Source organism: Boleophthalmus pectinirostris, unplaced genomic scaffold (assembly GCF_026225935.1).
Source record: "Boleophthalmus pectinirostris isolate CB_2022bp ecotype Guang Dong unplaced genomic scaffold, ASM2622593v1 HiC_scaffold_6, whole genome shotgun sequence".
NCBI lineage: Eukaryota > Metazoa > Chordata > Actinopteri > Gobiiformes > Gobiidae > Boleophthalmus > Boleophthalmus pectinirostris.
Window position 1 is genome coordinate 28786744 of NW_026571447.1, and position 23439 is coordinate 28810182.

The 23439-nt window shown below is 38.4% G+C and overlaps 1 protein-coding gene across 1 annotated transcript in view; it reads left to right on the plus strand.

The window, feature by feature from the left end:
- adamtsl4 (ADAMTS-like 4) overlaps positions 1–23439 on the plus strand; it is an 89349-nt gene that overhangs the window by 41705 nt on the left and 24205 nt on the right. Inside the window, exon 6 of the mRNA XM_020927945.2 lies at positions 19654–19793. Coding sequence (XP_020783604.2) covers positions 19654–19793 — 140 coding nt within the window. The remainder of the gene's footprint in view (positions 1–19653; positions 19794–23439) is intronic.

Genomic DNA, 23439 nt, shown 5'->3' on the forward strand with positions numbered 1-23439 from the left:
AGGAATCAGAATACACTAGACGGTTTGCAAGAACAATGGAAGAGCGAGTTTGGGCACCAGCCAATCAGTGAAGAGCCAGACATTTTGTGTTGGCAGTGATTCCCGAGATTGAGGATTAAAAGCTGGAACAAAGAGAATGTTTAGTGAATTTAATCAAAGGGAAAGACGTTAATGCCCTTCTTCCTACAGGATTTGGGAAAAGCTTAATATACCAGTTAGCCCGGTTAGTGTGCTACTGAGATTACCTTAACTATATTTATTGTTGCACCCCATTAGATTTATGGTTTATTGTACTTAATTATCTTGAAATCTGACAGAAATAGTAGTAGAAGAAGTAGTAGTAGTACTCAGATTAACATTAATATTCTGTATCCCAGTTATTTTTGTGTAGACTCATACAGTCATATAGATTCTTGAGAGTAGACAGAATAAAAAAAAGAAGGAAGGAAGAGAGGATTAAGGAAAAAGATGAGCGAAAATGGGCAGAGGTTAGCTGCAGCTGTTGGATCATATCAACAACTCGAGTCTCCAGTGTATTTAGACTGTGAGGTATTAGCACTGGGAGCTAAAGTGAGTGCGATGGGGCTGTACGGCGAAGAGGAATGTCCCTGCAGGTCTGTATGTTTGTGTGTCCATCTGTCTGCACACTTGTGATTACTCTATCAGCTGCTCCACTCTTCACACGAGCCAGAGACGCCCGCTCAGCAACACAACACCAGCAAACCAGGGACTCTGCTGCAAGGGCTCATGGGAAAAACAACCAGCTTTTATGGCTTATTGCATGTATTTGTTTTGGCTTTGGTCCGTTTGTAAGGGTGTTAGTAAGCTGTTGGTTGGGGTCAATAATATGAAATGGTACTTACTGATTAGGGCTGCCACAATAAATTTTGATGTATGAGATATTGCTGCAGCGATAAACAATAATACTAAACTACTTTATGCCACTGATGCAGTAATAATAAAGCAAGACAACCCCAGTAAACCATTTTTAAATAGACAGTCTCACTATAAGGCCGGAGCTGAAACAAATAAATAACAGAATTAACCAATAATTAGCCACAGAAGTTAGTTATTCAACCCTCTGCAGCTCAGATCTTATTGTATTACAACAAACAGTCCCCCAAATCTACCCGTTCCCAAGGATATATTGTTCTAGCTTTCATATGTTGAACGATAAGTCAATATATTAATCATGACAAGCGTATTGCTGATTTGATGTGGTGTTGTAACGTTTATTTGATGACGGTCTGAACAGAAGACGCAAAAGTGGCGTTGCGTCTTTGCTTTTTATTCCGTGTTTAGACCAGCGTTTTTGAGAGGAAATCTGTGTGCATACGGTGACGCAAAAGTGTGTGGAATTTGATTAGGTTAGGTATGCGTGTACTTAAACCAACAAGGGCATCTTTGGACATACAAAAGTTTTCACGTCACACGTTCCTTACACAAAGTTGTCCCACCATCGACTGGTTCTTCAGGTCCATATCCGTTTGACTCGCCTGCGACAAACTGGTGCATCCAGAATTTGACAGAAATGATTGCAGATCCTTCTCTGTTAATAATAGTATCTCTGCATATTCTATACATTTGTTGGGATGCCTCCTGTAAGTTTATTAGATCTGTCAGAGCAGCTTGAAGGTCCGACGCATGGAAATGATATGACATGTTTGTTTCTGTATACTGTATGTATGCGACATAAACGGGTACGCGACGTGAGCAAATCTGACCAGAGTTTTGCGTCTTGGGCTGTGTAGACGGAAATGCTACGGTGGAGCGTATTCAACTTTTTCCACTCTGCAGGGTGGTTTCAGATTTTTGCATTTTTAAGCCCCAAAAACGCTGTCACCGTCTAAACGAAAGCCACTTCCGATAAAATATTTTGCATTCTCATGTAAACAAGCCCTAAAGCTAGTATTGGAAACTAGATACTCATTTGAAGCAGGTCTTGAGACTGAAATTTTTTTTTTATTTTTTGACCAATTGTACATTTTCTGAATAGTGGTTGGGGGGATTCTTGATCAATATCAGAACTAGTATAAGCTATTATACTATTTAGCTATTTATTTTGTCCATCCATCCATTTTCGTCCGCTTATCCGGGGCCAGGTTGCGGGGGCAGCAGCCTAAGCAGCTATTTATTTAGCTATTTATTTTGTGTCGAACATTACATAGTATTGTCTTAAAAAGTATGTTTCTAGAATCACTAGGTATAAAAATCAGGTCAAATCAAATGTTAGTATTGGGACATATTTTGTCTGTTTAATTAAAGTTATGGTAACATGTGCAAATGTCAATGTGGTATTGTTAGAATTTCTTTAAAATGGACGCTGTGTTGGACCAACCTTTGAACAACCCCACAATAATGGGCATTCCCACAAGTTTTTCTCTCTTTAAAGCCAAAAACAACAAAATTTCACTACTGAATTTCAGTATTTTAACAACTGTCTGTACTTAGACGAAAATGATCTGGTATGAGGCAGGTTTATTCTGTGTCTGTTACTGACATTACATTCAATCAAAGCAATAGCCTTTCTCTTCGAATAGACTACGATGAGAAAGTCAGATGGCTGGACTACAAATATTAGGTTTACAAATCTGGAAAGCGTTCAAGAATAATATATTACTTCAGCTAAGGTCAAACACACAAATTATGAAATATATAAGCCTAATGACTTGTTTTGTCCAAGATTTTCTATGAGCTTAAGCCTAGTACTGATGTGTCATTGTGTTAATTCATTACTTTGATTGCCAAGATGATTTCAGCCAAGAGACACAATAAAGGAGCTAGCTTAAATTTAATATAGACTTGGCTTTTTAATGCGCTTCTGTGTAAAACCTTATCCTGATTGTTTGGATTACAGAAAGAGTGGGAAAGGAAGCCAACAAGAATTTTGCTGCTAAAAAGATAGAGATCGTTTTAATAACCTGATACCATTACTGTTCTTGGCTTGGCAGAGGCTCAGCACAGCAGTGGACTTTATGTTATGACTATTAGCGTCACGTCATCTCATTTGGATCAGACCCTATTACCTAATTTCCACATCTTCTAATCCTTCCTCTTTCTACTATATGCCATTCACTTCCATAGTACAAACATCCAGATGTGGTTTTATTTTTAAGGTTTTTCATGAATGCACTCTGTAACCGGCTCTGTAAGTGTGGAGAAATACACTAAGATAGAACTTTACTGGCTTCACTGCAGAGAAATAAACTTGCAGGTTGTAAGAAAAAAATCATAAAAACATGCAACTTTACGTAGACATACAAATTTTTCAAAGTAACTGGGAGATAGAGAGAAATTCATCCCCTTGTCAATGAGAATCTGTGTATCATTTGTTCATTTATTTCTCAAAATAAAACAAAAAATAAGAAAATGAAAAAACAACTATTTTCTTCATTATTTGTCTCCAAAACCAAAATGAAAAAAATGGATAACGTTTTGTTTTTTCAGTTTTTGATTTTGTGTTTAAATGAATAATGGAAAAAACGGATAACAACAGTTTCCGTGACTTAAACTGTGTGCATACTGGACTGAACCAGTGCTGAGTATCGGTACCAGACTGGGACTGAGACCAGGACTGAGACCGGTTTAGTCCTGGTTTAGTTCTGCTTCAGTCCTGGTTCAATCCTGCTTCAGTTCAGTTCTGGTTTAGACCTGGTTTAATCCTGTTTTAGTACTGGTTTAGTCCTGGCTCAGCCCTGGTTCAGTTCGTATGTGACACAAAAGTCTGGCATCACAGTGCAAGTCACAGAAATGGGAAACGGCCGTTATCCTTTTTTTCCATTATTAATTTAAATACAAAATCGAAAACTGAAAGAACAATTGGTTATCTGTTTTTTCATTTCATTTTGGAGACAAATAATGAAGAAAATGGTTGTTCTTTCGTTTTATTTTGAAAAACGAATGAATGATACACGGATTAATGAGCTACAATATGCATGTTTCCCAGCCCCTTCCTCTAAAATAAAAAAAAATGTGCCTCATTAGCATGGTCTGCTGTTTGCGTAGGAGGTGCTGACTGTTTGGTACAGCACAGCGATGGTTGGTTTTGATGATGTTTACAGCAAAATTTTACAAAGTCCTTTTAGATCAATACTGTGATTTTAAATATCCAGTATATAACAATGAATAATCCACAGGTGTCATAGATTATAACCATGTAGCAGACACATGCACAATACTCTCAGAAGAAGCACGTTGTTGTAGTCAGGCCCGTCAACAGAAATTTTGGGGCCCATTGCAAGAAGCATCACAAAGGCTCCCCTTTAATATAAATTTATAAGAAGAGGGTCTAAGTCTGGGCCCCTAAAGGCAAGACAAGCCAAGTTTATTTGTATAACACAATTCATAAATAAAGTAATACAAAGTGCTTTACAAAATAAGAAATACATTAAAATCACAATACAAGCAAATCAAAACATAAATAATAATAAAATTAAAAAGAGAGAGAGAGACATTAAATTAGAGAGAAGAGTGTGGAATGAAAAATGAAAACCTTTCAGTCAAATGCAGCTAAACAGAACTGTTTTGAGCCTGGATTTAAACAGCGTCAAAGTAGAGGCCTGTCTAACTTTTTCAGACTGTTCCAGGTTTTAGTTGCATGAATCTGAAACTCTGACTCCCCGTGTTTAGTCCTGACTCTGGGCACCAGCAGGAGGCCGGTCCTTGAGCTCCTCAGAGAGCGAGATGGTTCATTTGACACTAACATGTCACAGATGTACTTCGGTGCTCGGCCACGGAGAGACTTGTATACTAGCACAGCCGCTTTAAAGTTTATTCTCTGAGCCACAGGAGCCAGTGCAGAGACTTGAGGACAGGACTTATGTGCTTGTACTTCCTAGTTCGAGTCAGGACCTGAGCTGCAGAGTTCTGGATGACTCTGGGGCAACAGACCCCATCCCCCACTTATCAACTCTTCTGACTGCAGTTACCTCTTAAAGAAAGGACAGAATATGGAGTTGTACAGAATTGTGATCTAGAAAATCGTATTTTTTTTTTCGCACATTGTCCCCCTCTTATCACCTTTCAAGAGCCACTTTCCATCCACTTGCAGTCATTGTGGTACAGTGAGTGTGTGGTGTTGACAGGTGAATAGGCAGATAGACCAAGTTATTTATGTGTTTCCTGTTTTTCCCATGGGAACGTTCAACCTTCAGGACCTTCGTGTTTGGATATTTTTTTTGCGTGTGACGTTTAGGGCAGCTCTGTATAATGTATGCTCCTCTACAGGGTATCAAGTGAGGAGTCAAGCTGTCTGCAAAAACACACGGGGGCCTTCCTCTCAACCCACCACCCCTTTTCCTACAGGACAGGGAAAAAGATTCAGAATTACAGAGATTACCCGAAGTACAGACGATTTTCTCTATCTGTGACACGGCCTTGTCCTCTGCTCTGCCATCTCTCTTATTTTAAACCTGCGTCCTTGAGGTGAGGAAAGGAGAGGCAACAGGAAGGCAAACAGTTGTGATAAAAACAGAGGAGGGGGGATTAGTCAAAATATGCACTCACAACAAGTAAAAGTACAAGTATTGTTTGTCACAATGACCTAAAGATTGATTAATGACAAATGAACAATCATGCAAAACCCAAACCATGTAACTCTCCTTAGACTTAGACAAACAGAGAAATTATTTGGACACAGTAGCTCACACATCACAATAAATATAATATAACAAATCCTTCTTTATCCTTTAATATATTCTTGTTGTATTACTTTTGCAATACTTCAAAATATCTTATTGCGACAGGCTAAGTGCAAGAAGTAGGAAAATGATTCATGTTTTTGTGCTTTATTTATATTCAAACATAGTGTAATCATTTACAAATTGTGGGCTTGAGTACAATCTGGATCTTTTTAAACTTGGATTTTTCAGTACAACTTAAAACACATGTCAGATGTTGATTTTCAGGGTACTTTTTTACTTTTTTCATGTAAACAATATTTTATGAGAAAAGCAGTCTTGGTTTGTTGTCAGTAAAGTTGTTATGTAGTTGCAAAATGTTCTACAATTTGGTGTAGTATCATAACAATTATAAATTATGCATGTTTCAACACTGGATTTTTGCCTTTCATAACTTGAAAATTATTGCATTCTGTTCATATTTAAATTTTACACAAGTACTTTCTGTTACAGTTTTCTTACAAATAGCTCACACTCTGTGAAGGGTCTCTGCTTGTCTCCTTAGAGATTTTATTGCTTTGTATAGAGTCTTACACAGTTTGGCATTAAACTTATCTATCTCCAGTGTTGGGAGTAACACGTTATAAAAGTAATGAATTATTGTAATACATTGCTTTTTGCTGTAATGCAGTAATATAAGACATTACAGGGGAAAAAGGTAATATTTTACTCAAAACAAATGTCACTAATGAGCATTACAATGCATTTTTAACTTGGATTGAAGTGGTAGGTTTTTCATTTTTCTTCATACAAATTTGCTAAAATGTATTCTAAAAGGTCTAATCTGGTTTAGACCTGACTTAGTCCTGGTTCAGTTCTGGTTCAGTCCTCCTGGTTCAGTCCTCGGTTCAGTTCTGTTTTAGTCATGGTTTAGTCATGGTTTAGACCTGGTTTAATCCTGGTTCGGTTCTGATTTAGTCCTGGTTTAGCCCTGGTTTAGTCCTTATATGGCACAAAAGTTCAGCATCTTCTCTCAGTTATTTTGGTGAGAGTAAAGTGCTGCAATAGTAGTGCAATGTCTTACATTTTAAATGCAGTAATATTGTAATGTTACGAATTACTTTGAAATGACAGTAACAAGTCATAAATAACGCATCACTGTTTTGAAGTAACTTGCCCAACAGTGTCTCAATGGAGACACTGTTGGGCAAGTTGGGCAACTGGTTGATAAATTATTATCTCAATGGAGAAAAGCAGGTCAGGTCTGTGGAGAGACACCCTGTTCACAATATCAACGCATGTATGTTGGAGCAACATATACAGACTTAAACGCATGTAAAGAAGATAAATTTATGCCATATTGTGAAACATTTCAAGCAAAGAAATAACATCTCCATGGAGACAAGCAGATATCAACTATGACCCAAATTTATTTTGAATGATCCTATGGGAGGACCTGTACATCATTGATAGCGCAGGGGTGAATCATGCTTAATGGTTTTGACATGCTCTGTTCGTTTATATTGGATTTGGTTTGGGCTTGCTCCAGGCCTGATCCTCCCTCACTCTGCTAAGTAAACTGTATATGCCTCTGTTTACCCGCGCTGCCTTCAGGGACCGCGGGTAATCCCAAATGCAGCGGTACATTAGTCACTGCAGTCATGTGTTTAAGACCTTCTGTATATAAGATTGTGTTTTATGTTCGGGGTATGTTTCTATTTTACGAGGTGACGCACGTGTTATGTATGGACCGCTAAGTGTTGTAGCCTGGCAAAAGCAGTATATCTTTCTCATTTTATGTTGGAAAGGGAAAGTCTGTCTGGTATGGCTTGCTTTGAAAGAATTTATAAAGGAGCACTAAACCTATAGAGAAACAACCGATATACACACTATTTTCTATACAAATGACAACAGTAGCCTAGTAAATAAAGGGATTTGTCCAACTTCCAAAACAACCTGTCAGAAGCAGCGGGCAACCGCAGTGAAGCAAGATCTCGTTGCATAAGATCTCATGAGACGAAATTGCCACAAGATTATGTGCACGCCAAAGGAAATTATCTTGTTATGGATTGGATGAAAAACTTTATGCTGCTCCGTTGTAGTGCTACAATGCAAAAATACGAAGTCTACTTGTGAGGCCAAAATTGTGAACTACATTGTATAATTTCTTGTCAAAATCTTGTATTTTCTCACGGACTCGCTCTTTCTTCTTGTGTTTAGTCTCATGAAAATTCTGTCTCGTCTCCTAATGGTCAGGACAGGAGTACCTTGCTGAAGGATTAGCCTGTTGTGAATGTTTTAGATTTTATGGGGGGAAATCAGTGCACTCAGACACACAAGAACATGTAGACTCCACACAGCCAGACCCGACAATCATATTAATTCAACCTTATATAGCGCTTTTTGGACACTCAAAGACACATCACATGCAGAGAACCATGGACATAGCAACAAATAATAGGGGTGTAACAATATCCAAGTCTCACGATAAGACATCGCCACAATAACCTCACGGCAACCTCATGGTAACAATATCCAAATCCAAAAATTGGTACGATATTTTCACAATGTACTTCTCACGGTACAATATTTATTGCGATATTGTGAAGGGTAACAAAACTCTGAATATACTACTTTTTCTTTTTAAAACGCCTTGACAAGACTTAATCCAAAGAACTAAGATTTAAAAGTGCTTAGAACTGTTATTTCTATTATCTATTATAGTCTACTCTGAAATGGAGCAAAGGATCATGGTCTATGTAGCTCCCTCTTTTTTTTGTTTTGTTGTTTTTTTTTTAGCTAATGCTGCACCATAACTCTTAATTTAAGCAAAGAGATTTGTAATTTGATATATATTATGATGGTCCATGATATTATTGTGAGAACTTTGACGATATGATATCACAATATTTCGGTTATTGTTACATCCCTTGCAAATAATTAGCTGCAGCCGCCATTTTCAGTGTTGCGATTAAAGAAATTCTAACACTGGTTATGCCATACTCCAAAACTGTTGCTTGGTAAATCCAGACTGAAATCATAATAGGATTTGCAGATAAAGGATAATTTCTCCCTCTCAGGCCAAACTCAGACAGATTTGTTTTCTGTAAACAAAACTTCTCTTACATTGGTCCTTTTGCACACATTGTCTGCCTTGTTTGTTTTGATACAGACTGTGCCTTTCTCTAATCCATTTGTCAATCACTCACATCAGAACTACGGGCCAGATATGACTTTATATACGATGGGAAAAGCAAATAGTTTTGACCAGGGCCCCGTTTACATGTTCACGGGTATTTTTAAAAACTGAGACATTTCCGTTTGTTTGTACCCATCTTTTACACGCAAATGGAAAATTTGCCTCTGAAAAATGAATCTTTCAAAAAACTCTGGCAAGAGTGGAGATTCTGGAAAACTATGGTTTGGCGTTTATGTGTAAAGTGAGAAAAATAGAGTTTTAGGAGCTGATGCGCCAAAAGTGCAACCAATGTTTCCCTTTTGCTCTGATGATGACATAGACGGTCTATGGATGATGATCATGGAGCATTCAGAACTGCAGTCATATTTCTTCTGCAACTTTTCATGTGTTTGCATTTGCACACACAGTTGATGTATCATATCCATGACCAGAGACGAATGAGCTCGGAGGTCAGAAATTTTACCACTTCTTGAACAGATCTGTGGAGAGGCGAGCCCGCTCAGTAATGCACGTTTTTCAAGGTATTTGTGAGTAATACTTACTGTACTGTACTGTAATACTGTAATTAAATAAATGCTACAGGTTTGAATCTAATACTTGACGTAGTTATGATGGCGCTCAATGGCGAATGTATGTGGGTTGATGTAAGCAAAAACTTTTTTGAAAACGATGCAATGTGCATGATGTTATTTTGTAAAACGGATGGAGGGAAATATTCGTTTCTCAACATACCCGGCGATGTGTAAATGTAACCTATTCTGGCAAGCAGAACTCCACCTCCTGACTGTGATTGGTCCAACAAAAATACACCTTAGGAAATGAAATCCCAACAGAGCAATATCAGTTGAACTTTCTCTAACTAGATGATGTATAGCTTTCTTAGTGTTGCAGTCTGCTGTTGGGGCCCCGTAGTAAAACTGCCATTTCTTCTTTAAACTTCACAAGTGTTGCTGCTGCTTTGTTTCAACCCTAACCTCCACCCCTTATGTTATTTTAAACCTTTTCCTCGCGCAGGTGTTGTTGTACGTGAATATCTCCCTTTTTTGCCATCGCTCATCCCCTCTGCCGCGCACACCCCACCCTCCCGCTCTCTTCCTGTCCGCCGTGCCTGTCGCTTTCTCTGCCTCTGCTGGAGTTTGTTTAGATGGAGAGATAGTGGGGAAGTATATTTAGACAACATATGTTCCACTGTCTGAACACTGAGCTCAGAGTGTGAGTGGAGTCAGCGGCTGACGAGAGACAGTGGACAGTGACAGGCACAGAACAGCACTTAGAACAACAGGCAGCTGCAAGATCTCCGAGCAGTTTATTATGCACTAGATGTTTTTAGTTTCAAATGGTTTGGAGGATCTTCTACCAGTTTTATTTCCTTAGATAAGACATTACACATTAGGGGTGTGCAAAAATATCAAAATATCTATATATTGTATCGTTTATGATGATGCAATAGCGATGGTATGGTATTTATTGCGATTTATTGTGACTTAATCCAAAGAACTAAGATTTAAAAGTGCTTAGAACTGTTATTTCTTCATGTAGTTTGCACCAAAACGGAGGAAAGGATCATGGTCGATGTAGTTCCCTCTGTTTTTAGCTACTGCTGCACCATAACAATGATTTTAAGCAAAGAAACTTTAACGTGATTTGATATATTGTGATGGCCCACGATATTACTTTTGACGATACGATATCACGATATTTTGGTTATTGTTACACCCCTGTTAATAAACACTTAGTTCTTTGGATTACTGAAATCTTTTGAAAGCATTTACAGAGAACAAGGATGTGTTCTGTTCAAGCCTCCAAAATATTTCCAAAGTATTGTACCATGAGCTACAGTATATATATATATCTTGATAATGGCGTACTTTGAGATGTGGAGATCGTTACATCCCTAGTTATAATGTGAAATAAATGATGAGTAATGTACATGTAGTAGATCGGTGCAAGAATCAGTTGACAGGCTTTGCTTCTCCCCCTCTCTGCTGTTCCTGTCTGTAGTGTCTGTAGTTTAATCTCAAAGATAACTATGACACACTGAGTTCATGTGCCAAGAGATGGAGAATGGAAATCCCACTTAGACCATTTCCAATGATGAATACGAGTATGAGAGCACACAGGGAGGCTCAGGCTGTGGAGGAGCTAAGTGCATGTGCAAACTGTGATGTCATCTGGGGGCCTGCTGTTTCTTATTTGATGATAATGAGACAGACATGATGTGATATTGTACATTCTATAGGTTATGGATTTCATATATTTCAGTTTGAATTACTCATTTTGACATTGAAGTTCTTCAAATTACTTTAAGGCTTATCCTCACAACTATGGGCTTTAGGTTGAAAGAAGAGCTCACAGTGTAATCTTCCCATCACAGATATGTGTGTTTTATATTCAATTTTTTTTTTTTTTACATTTTGTGGAATACCAACCTCAAACCAGCCGTGCTACCATCTGTAAGTGTATTTGATTAGATAGCAGATGTGAAACCTCAGTGATCTCTGGTTTTCTTCTTTCAGGCTAAAACTGGCATACTATCAGACAGAAGTAGCCTAGATAACATCCAGTGGTGGTATGTGAGAACACAACAGGGTATATCCATCATTGTCTCACCAGGGAAATTGAGCTAGGCTCGCTGAAGACTACCTTGGCAGGAGGATTTTTTTAGTTGGGAGGGAATCTGTGAAATATCATAAGGATTGTGCACTTTTGATATTTCACAAATTCCCTCCCAATTACCAGGGAAAGCTCCCTGTCCCTGGGTAGAGGACCAGGAGTCTCCCCCCGTCCCCCGGGGTTAGGGTTAACCCACTGGAGCCAGACTACCTGAGGGACTCCAGGGGCCAGCCTGACTTGTCTGATCCAGGGAAGGCTCACTGTCTCTGGGTGCAACACCAGGAGTGAACTGTGACCAAAAGGATCCTTTTGGTCACCACATGTGATCTTTGACACCACAGATAAAAGGTTAAAGATATTTAGCAGACGTTTTAATCAAAAGCGAACTGGACTCGCAGTAAGAAGACTGATGCTAACCACTGCTCCAACACGCTCACATAGAGCTAATGACCTGTCCAATCAACAAAGAAAAGCACCTTGAAGGTAAAAATATGGGTCTAGGGCCCTGAGTAATATTTAAATATGACTTTTCTAGAGATATTGACAGTTTATTTTAGTTAAATATGACTATGATAATAGATTTAACATCTATCAAACAAAGTAAAAAAAATACATTACACAACAATTTAAGACTAAAGGAAGCAGAGATATAACCTTTTCTTGTTTTTGGCAGGGGCCATTTTGGATTTTATGCATACCGACCACTAGGGGCGCACCCCAACTTGTATCCATGAATTTTTGAAAACATTAGGCCTCTACCTAACACCCTGACAAAAATCAAAAACTTTTCCAGAAGTGCACGATTTTCATGAATTCCCCTCTGGCTGTTTATCTCTTGTGCATGTTTTCGGTGACATTTAGAACAGTTCTGAAAGATTGCTATAATATTGCCATTGAAAAAATATATGAAAAGAAGACGCTGATTATTGTCAATATTGTTTATCCCTTACAGCTACACCCTGGAAACGAGGCAGAGAGGGATCATTGACTTTAATATTGTGATGTTGCACCATCAAAAGTCTCAACCATAATTAGACATACTATACAAATTAAATATATATTGACTGATTAATAGGTTTTTCCATATTGCAATAAATATTCTGTCATGAGACTTTAACATTATGACATTCTCGTTCTTCTAGTAACAGCCCTATAGCGACACTGACAGGTTTTATTCACACTCATATTCACAAGGACAATTCAGATTTGTCAATTCACTTAATTTATGCATGTTTGTGGATAATGGGAGGAAGCTGAAGCACTCAGAGAAAATCCATGGCATGACTCAGAGGACTCCACCCACAGAAACAAAGTCATATGAGATTACACGCAGAGTTAAAAGCACTATCAATATGTGTGCAAACTTAACCAAAACATGTCAAGCCTGGCTTTTTAGATTGCAGCGTAATCAGTCACGTTTCGCTCATAATTCAACTACTTTTTTCCGTCCACTTGTAAACCCTATTGTGCATTGGAAAGGTCGTCACTCCACACATTCTTTGGGGTAAACACAGTAAAAAAAAAAACTGAGATGCCACCTGACTGGAAGCTTCTTTTAAAACTGTTTGGTCTCGGTTTGAGTGCACCTCGGGCTTCTTCCACAGAGACTAGGGTCAGGAATTTGACCTTCTCCTTTTGTTGCGGAGAATTTGAGATGAGTCCTTAACTTCGCATGACGCTGGAGTTTGGTCTTTCAAAAATGATTTAGTGTCATGTTGAAAATTTATGGAAAACACTTTTTTCTGACAAGTACTGCGTTATATTTGTGATTTGGTGTTTGAAAATGTAAGATTCAGTTCACAGTGCGCGTTTTAAACACATCCAGAAGCATTAACATTTGTGAGAAGACTGAAATTTGATCTCCTTAACTAATGCAATACTCACACGCATTTCAGAAAACATTTGTAGAGCGTTAACTACAGGGTTGTCAAGTTATTAAGAGATATTAAGTTCTATGCGTAGGAGATTATGTTATCAGAATACTGCAGTGTTTGTGGTTTGCCAATTCTGCTCCTTGAAATTACAACTTAAATCCAATTAACTATATTGCACAACTTAACTGTTCTGGAGGAGGGATTTGCTTCTTACTTGTGTGTTATGTATCCATAGATATGTAATTGCTTTTTCTAGAATGTTCCAGAGACCAGCAGGCGATGCTACCAGGCCAAGTTACAGGTCAGATCCATGAAGAGAGGTGTATCCAGGGTATTTGTGAGCAATAAAAACACATATAATTAAATAACTAAAATGTAAAGGTATTTTATTACTCAGACTTGATTTTTGTGAGCTTTAAAGGGACAGTTCGGAATTTTGGACACAGGACCTCATTTCCTAGTGAGCCAGAGTGTTGGAGACTTGTGGAGACACTTTTTAAAAATATTCCATCCAGTCCTTGTATTTGCAGAGGTCGCTGGTGCTAGGCTAGTGCACGTCAATGGCCACAATTAGCCTGCCACTAAAAACAGTCTTACCCACTCCACATAGCAACCGAGGCAAAACAATTATAACGCCAGACTGAATGCCTGTGTCAGTAGAATCAATTTAGAAGTAAAACCAACCTTGCATTTGAAGGATTTATGTCTGAGCAGCAGCAGTGAGTTGTACTTTCTGATAGAAAGCTTGGCATCAGCGGACTGATATATGAGAAAATAGTCCCTCTACATGGGGCGATTCATGCGATGCAAGGTTAGTTTTATTTCAAACATTATTCTATCAACACAGACATGTACATTGATAGTCTGGTGTAATAATAGATTTGCTTCAGGTGTTTTGTGGAGTGGATAATAATAATAATGTTTTTAGTGGCAGGATAACTATGGCCATTGACATACACTAGCCTAGAACCAGAGACCTCTGCAAATAGAAGGACTGGATGGAATATTTTAAAAAAGTGTCTCCACACGTCTCCAACACTCTGGCTCACTAGGAAATGAGGTCCTATGTCCAAAATTCTGAACTGTCCCTTTAAGCCATGGTAAAACCTCATCAAAAACATACCTGCAGTTGTGTTTTTTTCCACACATGTTTCAGCAATCTTATTTTTAACATCACCAAATCTCAAAATGTTATGTTCCATGCCATATTTTAATGTGTCATCTAACATTTTAAATATTTTTTAATCATTTCTTTATTGTTTGCTGACCTTTTCTTTTATTTGTTGCTTTTATGGGTTATCTGTGAAAGATAAGAACACTCTGAACCAGATTGTAAAAGTGTGTCGCAGAATCAGTGGTGTTCAGGTGGAGGATTTGGCGTCTGTGTAGAGACATAGGGTGCTCCAAAAGACTAAGGCCATACTGAGCCAGCCTAACCATGTACTGCGCTCACTTTTTCTGCAAATGCCGTCTGGGAGACAATATGTCACCCCACGACAAAAGACCAACACTAAATCTTTTATTCCTTCTGCCATAAAACTTTTAAATGGGAAGTAAATTTTCTATTGTTTCCCTGATGCACTGAGGTTCGAATGTACAGCGTGTGTTGCATGTGTTCGATTTTCTTTTTTCTTTTTATTATTTATGAATTGTGCACGACCAGTGATGTGCGAACTGAATTGCCCTTTGGGATTTATAAAGGTGTTGATTAATTGATTTATTGATGTCATGTAGTGGTAGTTTTCAAGTTAACAGATACTTTTTATATCAAGTTCAGTAAAAATAGACAATTCCAAAGTTGAAATTATCTAAATGATTCTAGTGAACATGTATAGAGTTTAAAAACACTGTTGAGCACATGTTGAATTACCACATGACAACATAATGTGGAACAGAGTGTTTTCTGTTTCTGAGAAGAGAAGCGTGTTAAACATGTGTGAATGAAACAAAACACAACTCCTGGTATGATTTTATGATAAGACAGATCAGAGAATAGTGTAATATGGGCTCTTTAATACCGTATTATTGAACATTTTAGGTAAAGCAATAACATTTCTATGAAGATAAATAGGTGGAAGAAGCGTTACATGATTTATCTTTAATTTTGTAGTCCTACTTTTTTACTTTTATACACTAAAACACTCCAGTTTCAGTGGGTTTAATCACCCGGATACATTCGAGTTTGTTTTGATTCACTGGTTTGACCCTTGCAGTAACCCCTGGATATAACTTTGCCATAAAACATCCGTGAAATTTAAGACCGTGGTGCTAAGTTGCCATTTCAGAAGCAGAATTTGTCCTTTTAACCCTTGAACTCTCAATGACAGTGGACCCTCCCTCCCATCTGCAGCTAAATCTATGACCTCCTTTACACAAGCTTCGATGAGCTCATGCTTATCTGACACTCACCCCAGTGCTCCGAGCTTTTACCCCGTGTCTTACCAGGTCTAAACTTCAAAGCAGCATAACCTTTCTCTTAACTGCCTCTCTCATTTGTCTGACCATATCCTTCTTTGTTTAAGTTTAGGCTAATTACACTAATAGTTGGGTGATGGAGAGACTGCGGGTGTCCCACTTAACCTTTCTCACACTTTGGCTCATTAAAAACAACGGCGGACATTCATCATAAGGAAAACTCAGAGTGACGTGAGCCTAATAGATGATGAATTGTGTTTTGGGGGTTGACTATTTTATAAAATGATTCATACAGGGTCCTGTGATCAAATCTTTAATGTTTAAAGTGGTGATATTACACTACTGTGGGGTAGTAATGGTTACCTGTTAGTTTTAAAATGCTAGAATCGTTGAAAATACAAGTAAGGATGTAACAATAACCAAAATATCGTGATATCGTATTGCTAAAGGTCTCACAATAATATCGTGGACCATCACAATATATCGAATTACAATTCTCTTTGCTTAAATGAATAGTTATGGTGCAGCAATACCTAAAAAAACAGAGAGACTACATAGACCATGATCCTTTGCTCTATTTCAGCGCAAACTACATGAAGGAATAACTGTTATAAACACTTTTAAATCTTATTAAATCTTGTCAAGGCATTTTAAGAGGAAAAAGTAGCACAGTTTTCTTAGCCTCTACAAAATATTGCAATAAATATTGTGAAAATATCGTACTGAGAGATTTGGATATCGTTACATCCTTAATAATAAGTTAACATAATAAGTTTCAGTTTTGTTTCTGCTCCCCCCACGCTAAGTCACTCCCCATTCAGAGCGCTTTCACATTGGAATCGACTTATATTTCACTAATGAAACTACTGCACATCGCGTCAGATTTGTGAAGTTGTAGTGTATTGTTTTGTATCGTTCTTGTATATTTATGAAAAATTGACGTACAGAAGCATGGGTGTTGTCGGCTTGTAAGCTTGTACGCATATTTTTTTATTACATTCTATTTATTTATTCTATTTAAGGCAAGGCAAGTTTATTTGTATAGCACAATTCGTACACAAAGTAATTCAAAGTGCTTTACAGAATAAGAAATACATTAAAATCATAATAAAAACAAATCAAAACATAAATAATCATGAAGATTAAAATTTTTAAAAAGAGAGACATAAATTGGAGAGAAGAGTGCGGAATGAAAACCTTTCAGTCATATGCACAGTTAAACAGAAATGTTTTGAGTCTGGATTTAAACAGCGTCACAGAAGAGGCCTGTCTCACATGTTCAGGAAGACTGTTCCAGGTTTTAGCTGCATATTTAAAGGTGCACTAAATAACTTTGGAACTGTGGAACATTTCAGGCTCGTCCACCTAAAAATGTAATTAGTGCCCATTTAATGTTTATTTAGCTGGACATACTCTGTACAGAAAGGCTCCTTCTGGGATTTGAACCTGCTTTTTTAGCTCAAGGTACATTTTTATTTCCAATGTGAGTTAGAAATTATAGCATTTTGTAGTTTTGATTTGGCAATTTCTTATGTACACTTTGGTACCTCTGGGCCAATTCCAAAAATATTAATCAAAATTTTCTTTCCTGTTTTGAACCATCTCAAGTTTCAATTTGATTTTATTTTGCCTTAATAAAACAAAGCACACATTGCTTCCATTACTAATTTCCAGAAAATAAACAAGACATACTTTTAATCATTGCCATTCTACATAGAAAATAGTCAGATTTCTTCCTCCAAAGTCTGAACTCTGCTCCAAACCACACACTTATACTGACAGAGGCGCCGCAAGCCCTAAGCTGATCATTAACAGAAATAACAAAATCTTGATCTCTATTAAAATATATTTACTAATTACACACACTTCTCTACACCCTTTGTGCTCATAGTTTATCCAAGTTTCATTCTACACTTTTGCATAGCATTTCCCCATATTTCTGTTATATAACCTATTTCTTATTCTCTCCTCGTCCTCCTCCACAATCTTTTCATTTCCTTTCCTCCTTTAAACCCTCTCTTTTTTCCATCTTTGGTTCCTCTTTCAGCGTTCTGTCTCTCCTGCAGTGAGCCCTGTTGGTGCTGTCATAAATCGAATCCTCCCTCGTGTCTCACATTTGCACCTCTTTTCGGGAGCCTATCTCTGGGGAAGGTGCAGCTGTGCTCTTGGGCCACTGAAAAATATGAAGAAATCTCTCATCTGTGCAGTTCAGTCTGACAGGCGCGATACGTCTAGCCTCGGTTTCCTGCCCACATGGAAAGACGCTCATCGCAGAGTTCACAGACTTATGACAAATCTGTTTATAGACCAATCAGAGAGCTGTGCCCTTGTTTCAGATAGTTTATGTCCATGTGATGTCATGACACTCTACGGGATAAAACAGAGGTGGAGAGCGGGTTCATAGTTAAAATGTCAAAAGGCAAATCATTGTTTATGGTTAATGTCTCTGTCATTACTGGCACTATCAACGTGAAACAAAACTGGCACAAAGTTCAAAGTTTTCTCTGTGCAACTGAACTGGGTGAAATACTTTCTCTGCTCTGCAAAAAGCTGTGGTCTTCTGTCACACAGGCTTGATTGTAGTCACTAAAAAGAGCATTAAGACACATTTTAGATGCAGTGGCTATGTGTGCCTAAAGCCAATTTCAATTTAAAATACTACTTCCTCTTTGATTAGTTGTAATTTTATGTAAGAGTATTAGATTAGTAAAATTTCCAGTCGTTTCTGATTTGGAAGACTGCTGTGTTGGGAATACCAGGTGCCGTAACAGTGCATATTGTCAAGACTCTTCGCCAACCTTGTCTAGTGTGAATGCGGTGTGTGAGTGAGTGGTTGGTGGTGGTCAGAGGGGCCAATGGTGCAAACCCGCAGACTTGTTTCTCTCAATCTATCCCAGGGCAGATGTGGCTACAACAGTAGGACTAAATCAGGTGCTTACATCATGGGGGGCCATATATCGGGGGGAACTGCCTCACATATGGGGACAAAAAGGTCTAGATGGCATAAATTCTTTATTATTAGATCAACGACGTGACTTAAAGTTCAAGTCTGGGTTACAATTAGGGGTGTAACGACAAGGGGTGTGTGTTTACATTCCGCTAATCCTTGTGCAGCTACACAGAAGGCTCAGCTCTTTAATATTCACAAGGGAACTCGTGCATGATTGGGGTGGCAGTGTTTCCAGCAGCGCTTTATAGTTAGAGCGGCCACCTTGACAACAATTGCCCCCCACCTTAACTACCTCCCTCCGAACCACGTGAATCTTCGCAAAACTACGATCACTCACTTTTGCCTTTCACCGGCACGGAATCTCCACTCACTCCATACCCGCGACCTCTGTCCCAAGCGAAAGGGTATTTTCAACTGTTGGGGACGTTATAACTGCAGCAGATCTGCACTTACTGCAGACAATGTGGACTAGTTGTTTTTTTCTGGCCAAAAATATGAAGACTGAGTAAAAGTTCATGCTGGAACTATTAGTGCAGCATTTTAATTTTTGCACTTTGCATTTATTTTATTTTCCTGTTTGTATTATGTTAAAACAAATTGTTGGTTTAATAAACACAGATGGTTTTGCATTTTGTTCTTATACAGTGCCAAAAATAAATTTGAACTGTGACCTCAAAACCAAGATATTTTTGTACTCTTATACCTCTAGTTACAATGTATTAAGACATTCTTTTTGACTCTTTTGACAATATTGGACTTTAGTTGATGTTTGATTGCCCAGTGTTTTGTTTTTTTTTCTTGTGTACTTCAATGTGTATTTGGAGTGTCAGAGTTTGGTTTTGTCTTTTTTTGTTTTTTATTTAGAGTTTAAGTTAAGGTTAACATGTAGTAATGAGTTAGGATCCATCTCCAGGAAATGCAACTCAATGTAATGTTGAATGAAGAATCATGAAAACCCAACCTGTGTCCCCTGGTCTTTTCCAGTTGGTCCTGATAAACAGTGTGAGCTGACCTGCAGACCGTCTGGGTACCGCTTCTACGTGCGCCAGGCCGAGAGAGTCCGAGATGGCACATCCTGCTTCAACTCCAGTGCCAACGACGTGTGCGTGGAGGGCCAGTGTTTGGTGAGTGCTCCTCCTGTGTGTGTGCCAAATGCCCCATTGACGTGTTAAAGATGTCCCTGTCTAGCCAGCCTTTGAAAACACCACACTGCAAAAAACAACATCAATCAAACTGACTCGAATTCAAAATCTTCATTTAGACTAGTAAAGATTTTAGATTTTTATGTTTCAAGAAGCAGTGGGACATATTGGCAAAAAATCCAGTAGTTGAGTGGTTTAAGGTGCAACACTTGTATCAGTTAATGAAACCAATGAGCCACATAGATACAAAGAAAGTCTATTGTAAGAAATGTGCTGAAACATGCCCGTAAATGTCTTGGTTGAGGTTCAAATATTAAACAAAACATCGAATCTAATTACATTTTTTGCCAAAAAATATAGCTTGAAAAAAAAAACATTCATACTGTGAGTGGGGTTCCCTCTTTATAAATCCATCTCCATGGGGGTAGATGAGCTTAATGCCATACTGTGGGTCATTTCAGTCAAAGCTATACCATCCCCATGAAGGTGGAGGACCCTCTACCAGACAGAAAGTAGCATCTTTAAAGGGGACTTATATTTCACTATTTCCTGATCTATGTTATAATGTTAGATAGATAAATAAATACTTTATTGATCCCCCGAAAAGGAAATTCAGGTATTGCAGCCTTATCAAGGTGCACCTTTAAGAAAAACATTACAGCATAACATGAGGAGAGAGGGAAAAAATGATGTTTCCTCATTAACAGTTGAGTTCCGCTTTGTTTCACTTTCACATGTTTACAACACAAACCCTGCATATTTAGGCTGATATAAACAGAAACGCCCTGTTCCAACTTGTGATGCCATGTTGTCACACAGGAAGTGCTCCACTGTGTTTTTAAACTCCATACACCTTCACTAAAATCATTTAGAATTTCAGACCTGGAATTCACAGTCTCTACTGTCCTCAAGTCCTCAAAGTAGCCTTGCTTTGCTGTGTTAACAGAGCTACAAACCCTTCTTTAAATGAGCTTCTTGAAGAAGTTTCCTTAAATTGTTTTCACTTCTCAGGTGTGTCCTGTCAGTCATTTATTTTGTATTTCTCTTTACTACCTTGAATATGTGGTTATTCATAGTTGTGTCATCTTCATTGATAAACTACAATGTAAATAATGAAAAAGTGTGTCCACACATTTGACTGGTAGTGTATAATCAAGAAGTAACCTGCACTACGCACTGCCCAGACGTTCAGTGTGCATATCAAATTCTTTGCACTTTGAGGGGCCCATCGTGGGCAAAAACACAAAGTTTGAATACAAATCAATTTAATTGTTTTTTTTTTTGTTTTTTTGTTTTTTGTTTTGTTTTGTTCTGCAGTTAATAAAAGTGAGTAGGACCCTGTGTGAACCACTGGCGTCCAGTCATCCAGTGATAAAAGATGCCTCTGAGCCCTAGAGCACCCTATACTTTTTCTTCTTTGTGGTCACTGAGAGAAACCAGGGTGCTGCAGGCTCCAGTGTACAGGGGGTTACAGTGGGACAATGTGTTTATACACCACTTTCCTTGCAGCAGAATGGGCTGTGCTCTGCTGTTTAGAGACAGGACTCTCCTCGGTGGGATAAGCTGAAGGAGCTGCGCTGGTCTGAGAAAGTCCAACAATGGTTTTTGTTTTTTCAAACAATGTGCAAGTTGAATTGAAATTGCAAATCATGTGAATATATATTTTTTTATTTTTAATGGCATGATTCTGTGATTCTGTGGACTGAAAGATGAGAGACATGTTTCATCAGGACACTCTCCTTCACCTTTGTAGATGAAGCACAAGGCTCCTGGGCAGGTTTCCTGAACACTGGCGCCACAGTGGCCTTTATGAAAAAACAAGTGTTATTCTTATAAACATAACTTTATAAACCATCAAGAGAACAAGAGAAAGAGCAGAGTACCTTGAGGAGATCGACGTCTTCATAAAACAGGACCGCATTTTTAGGGGGAGGCTGGACTCTTGACTTGATCTTATGGCACACCAGGGGCCAAATTCTCAGCACTGAGCTCTACTGGAGGCTTGACCAGCACGGGGCAGGCGGGTTTAGGCCGAGGAGCCACAGGAACATGGGGCTTCAATAGCTCAAACGTTTTCCCAGCTCTTCCTCATTAGAGGCACCGTGAAATGCTTTTTTGCTTTGCTTTTATCACCTGACACAATCTATGCCTTTGTGCAGGCATCGTCAGGTTTCTTTTTAGAGGAAGACTTCTTCTTATTCTTGCTGATTGTTTTGACACAGCTGTGAGAGCTGGCTGAAGCAGGACCAGAAGTCACTACCGTCTGAAACGAGAGAAAAACTTATCAGCCTAACAGCACTGTAAATTCACATCACTGGACCAGTGTGAACTGTGCCTGTGTTGGTCTTGTCTTCAGTTATGAGGCATGCATGTAAAATACAAACATGAATAATGAATGACACTTTACACATTAATAATGTGATTTAAAGAGAATATTAAACCTGACAGAAAAGTCAGAACAACAGAAATTACAATGAGAACTGAAGTTGTTGGTAATCACAAGTGTTGAAAGTAAAATGCAAGGGCAACTGTTTTAACTAATTAACTAAAGATAATGAGTCACATTCTCATGTTTTTTATGGCGATGTGCCATATTTGTCTGGATTGTTTCATAAAATGCTTACACTTTTGCTTGTGTACCTAAAGCAACTCAAATGTCCAAAAGTGTACATCTAGAACAGAATCTTGTGTGACGGGTGAGTTTGGGGGTCTGAAAGTTGAAAATGTAAAATTTTAATATTGTGTTTATAATAATAAGAAGAATAATTCATCAGTTTTATATAGTGCTTTTTGGACACTCAAAGATGCTTTACAGAGCATTTTTCATTCACTCCAGACCCGGTGGTGATAAGCTACTAATGTAGCCACAGCTGCCCTGGGGCAGACTGATGGAAGCAAGGCTGCCAATCTGCGCCATCAGCCCCTCCGACCATCACCACTTACATCACTGACACTCACCATTTTCATACTAGGCAATGTGGGTGAAGTGCCTTGCCTAAGGACATAACAACAATTTTTGCGACTGGCAGTTTCCCATCCAAGTACTAACCAGACCCAGTCCAGGCCCAGTGTGTCTCCAAGTGCCCTCACCGGCCAATAATATCAGCCAATTGGTCCCTAGTAAAAGCATTATATCATGTTTGAAAGCTCAAACAAAAGTCAATTTTATGTATTATAGGACCTTTAAGGGAAAAAGTTATTCACACAGATGTTCTACTACAATAAGTCTAAACTAGTCAAACAAGATAAATATTTTTGAATTATACTTATTGTAGCCCATGTTGATAGTATTTATTTTTACAGTGCAGTTTCTGAGTTCAGCTTGGCATCATTACTCAGACTGTCTCCCTCCAGGGCCCCTGTATTGTCTGGGTCTCACTTTGTCTCATTTGCACATGTTTTCATTCTCATCTGCCCTCCTGAAGATTTGGCAGCTCACTGATTTACGCACGAACCGATGAAATAAACACTGGCACTGGATTTGAAATGTCAACAGTGAAGGAAAATATCTGCTCTGCTTTGTTTCTGCCCCTCCTCCCAAATGTACCATTCTTCTACTGCTTTTACTCTCAACTCTTACCATCATTTACAAGTTGTCCTGTCAGCATTAATAGATTTATTGGTGATT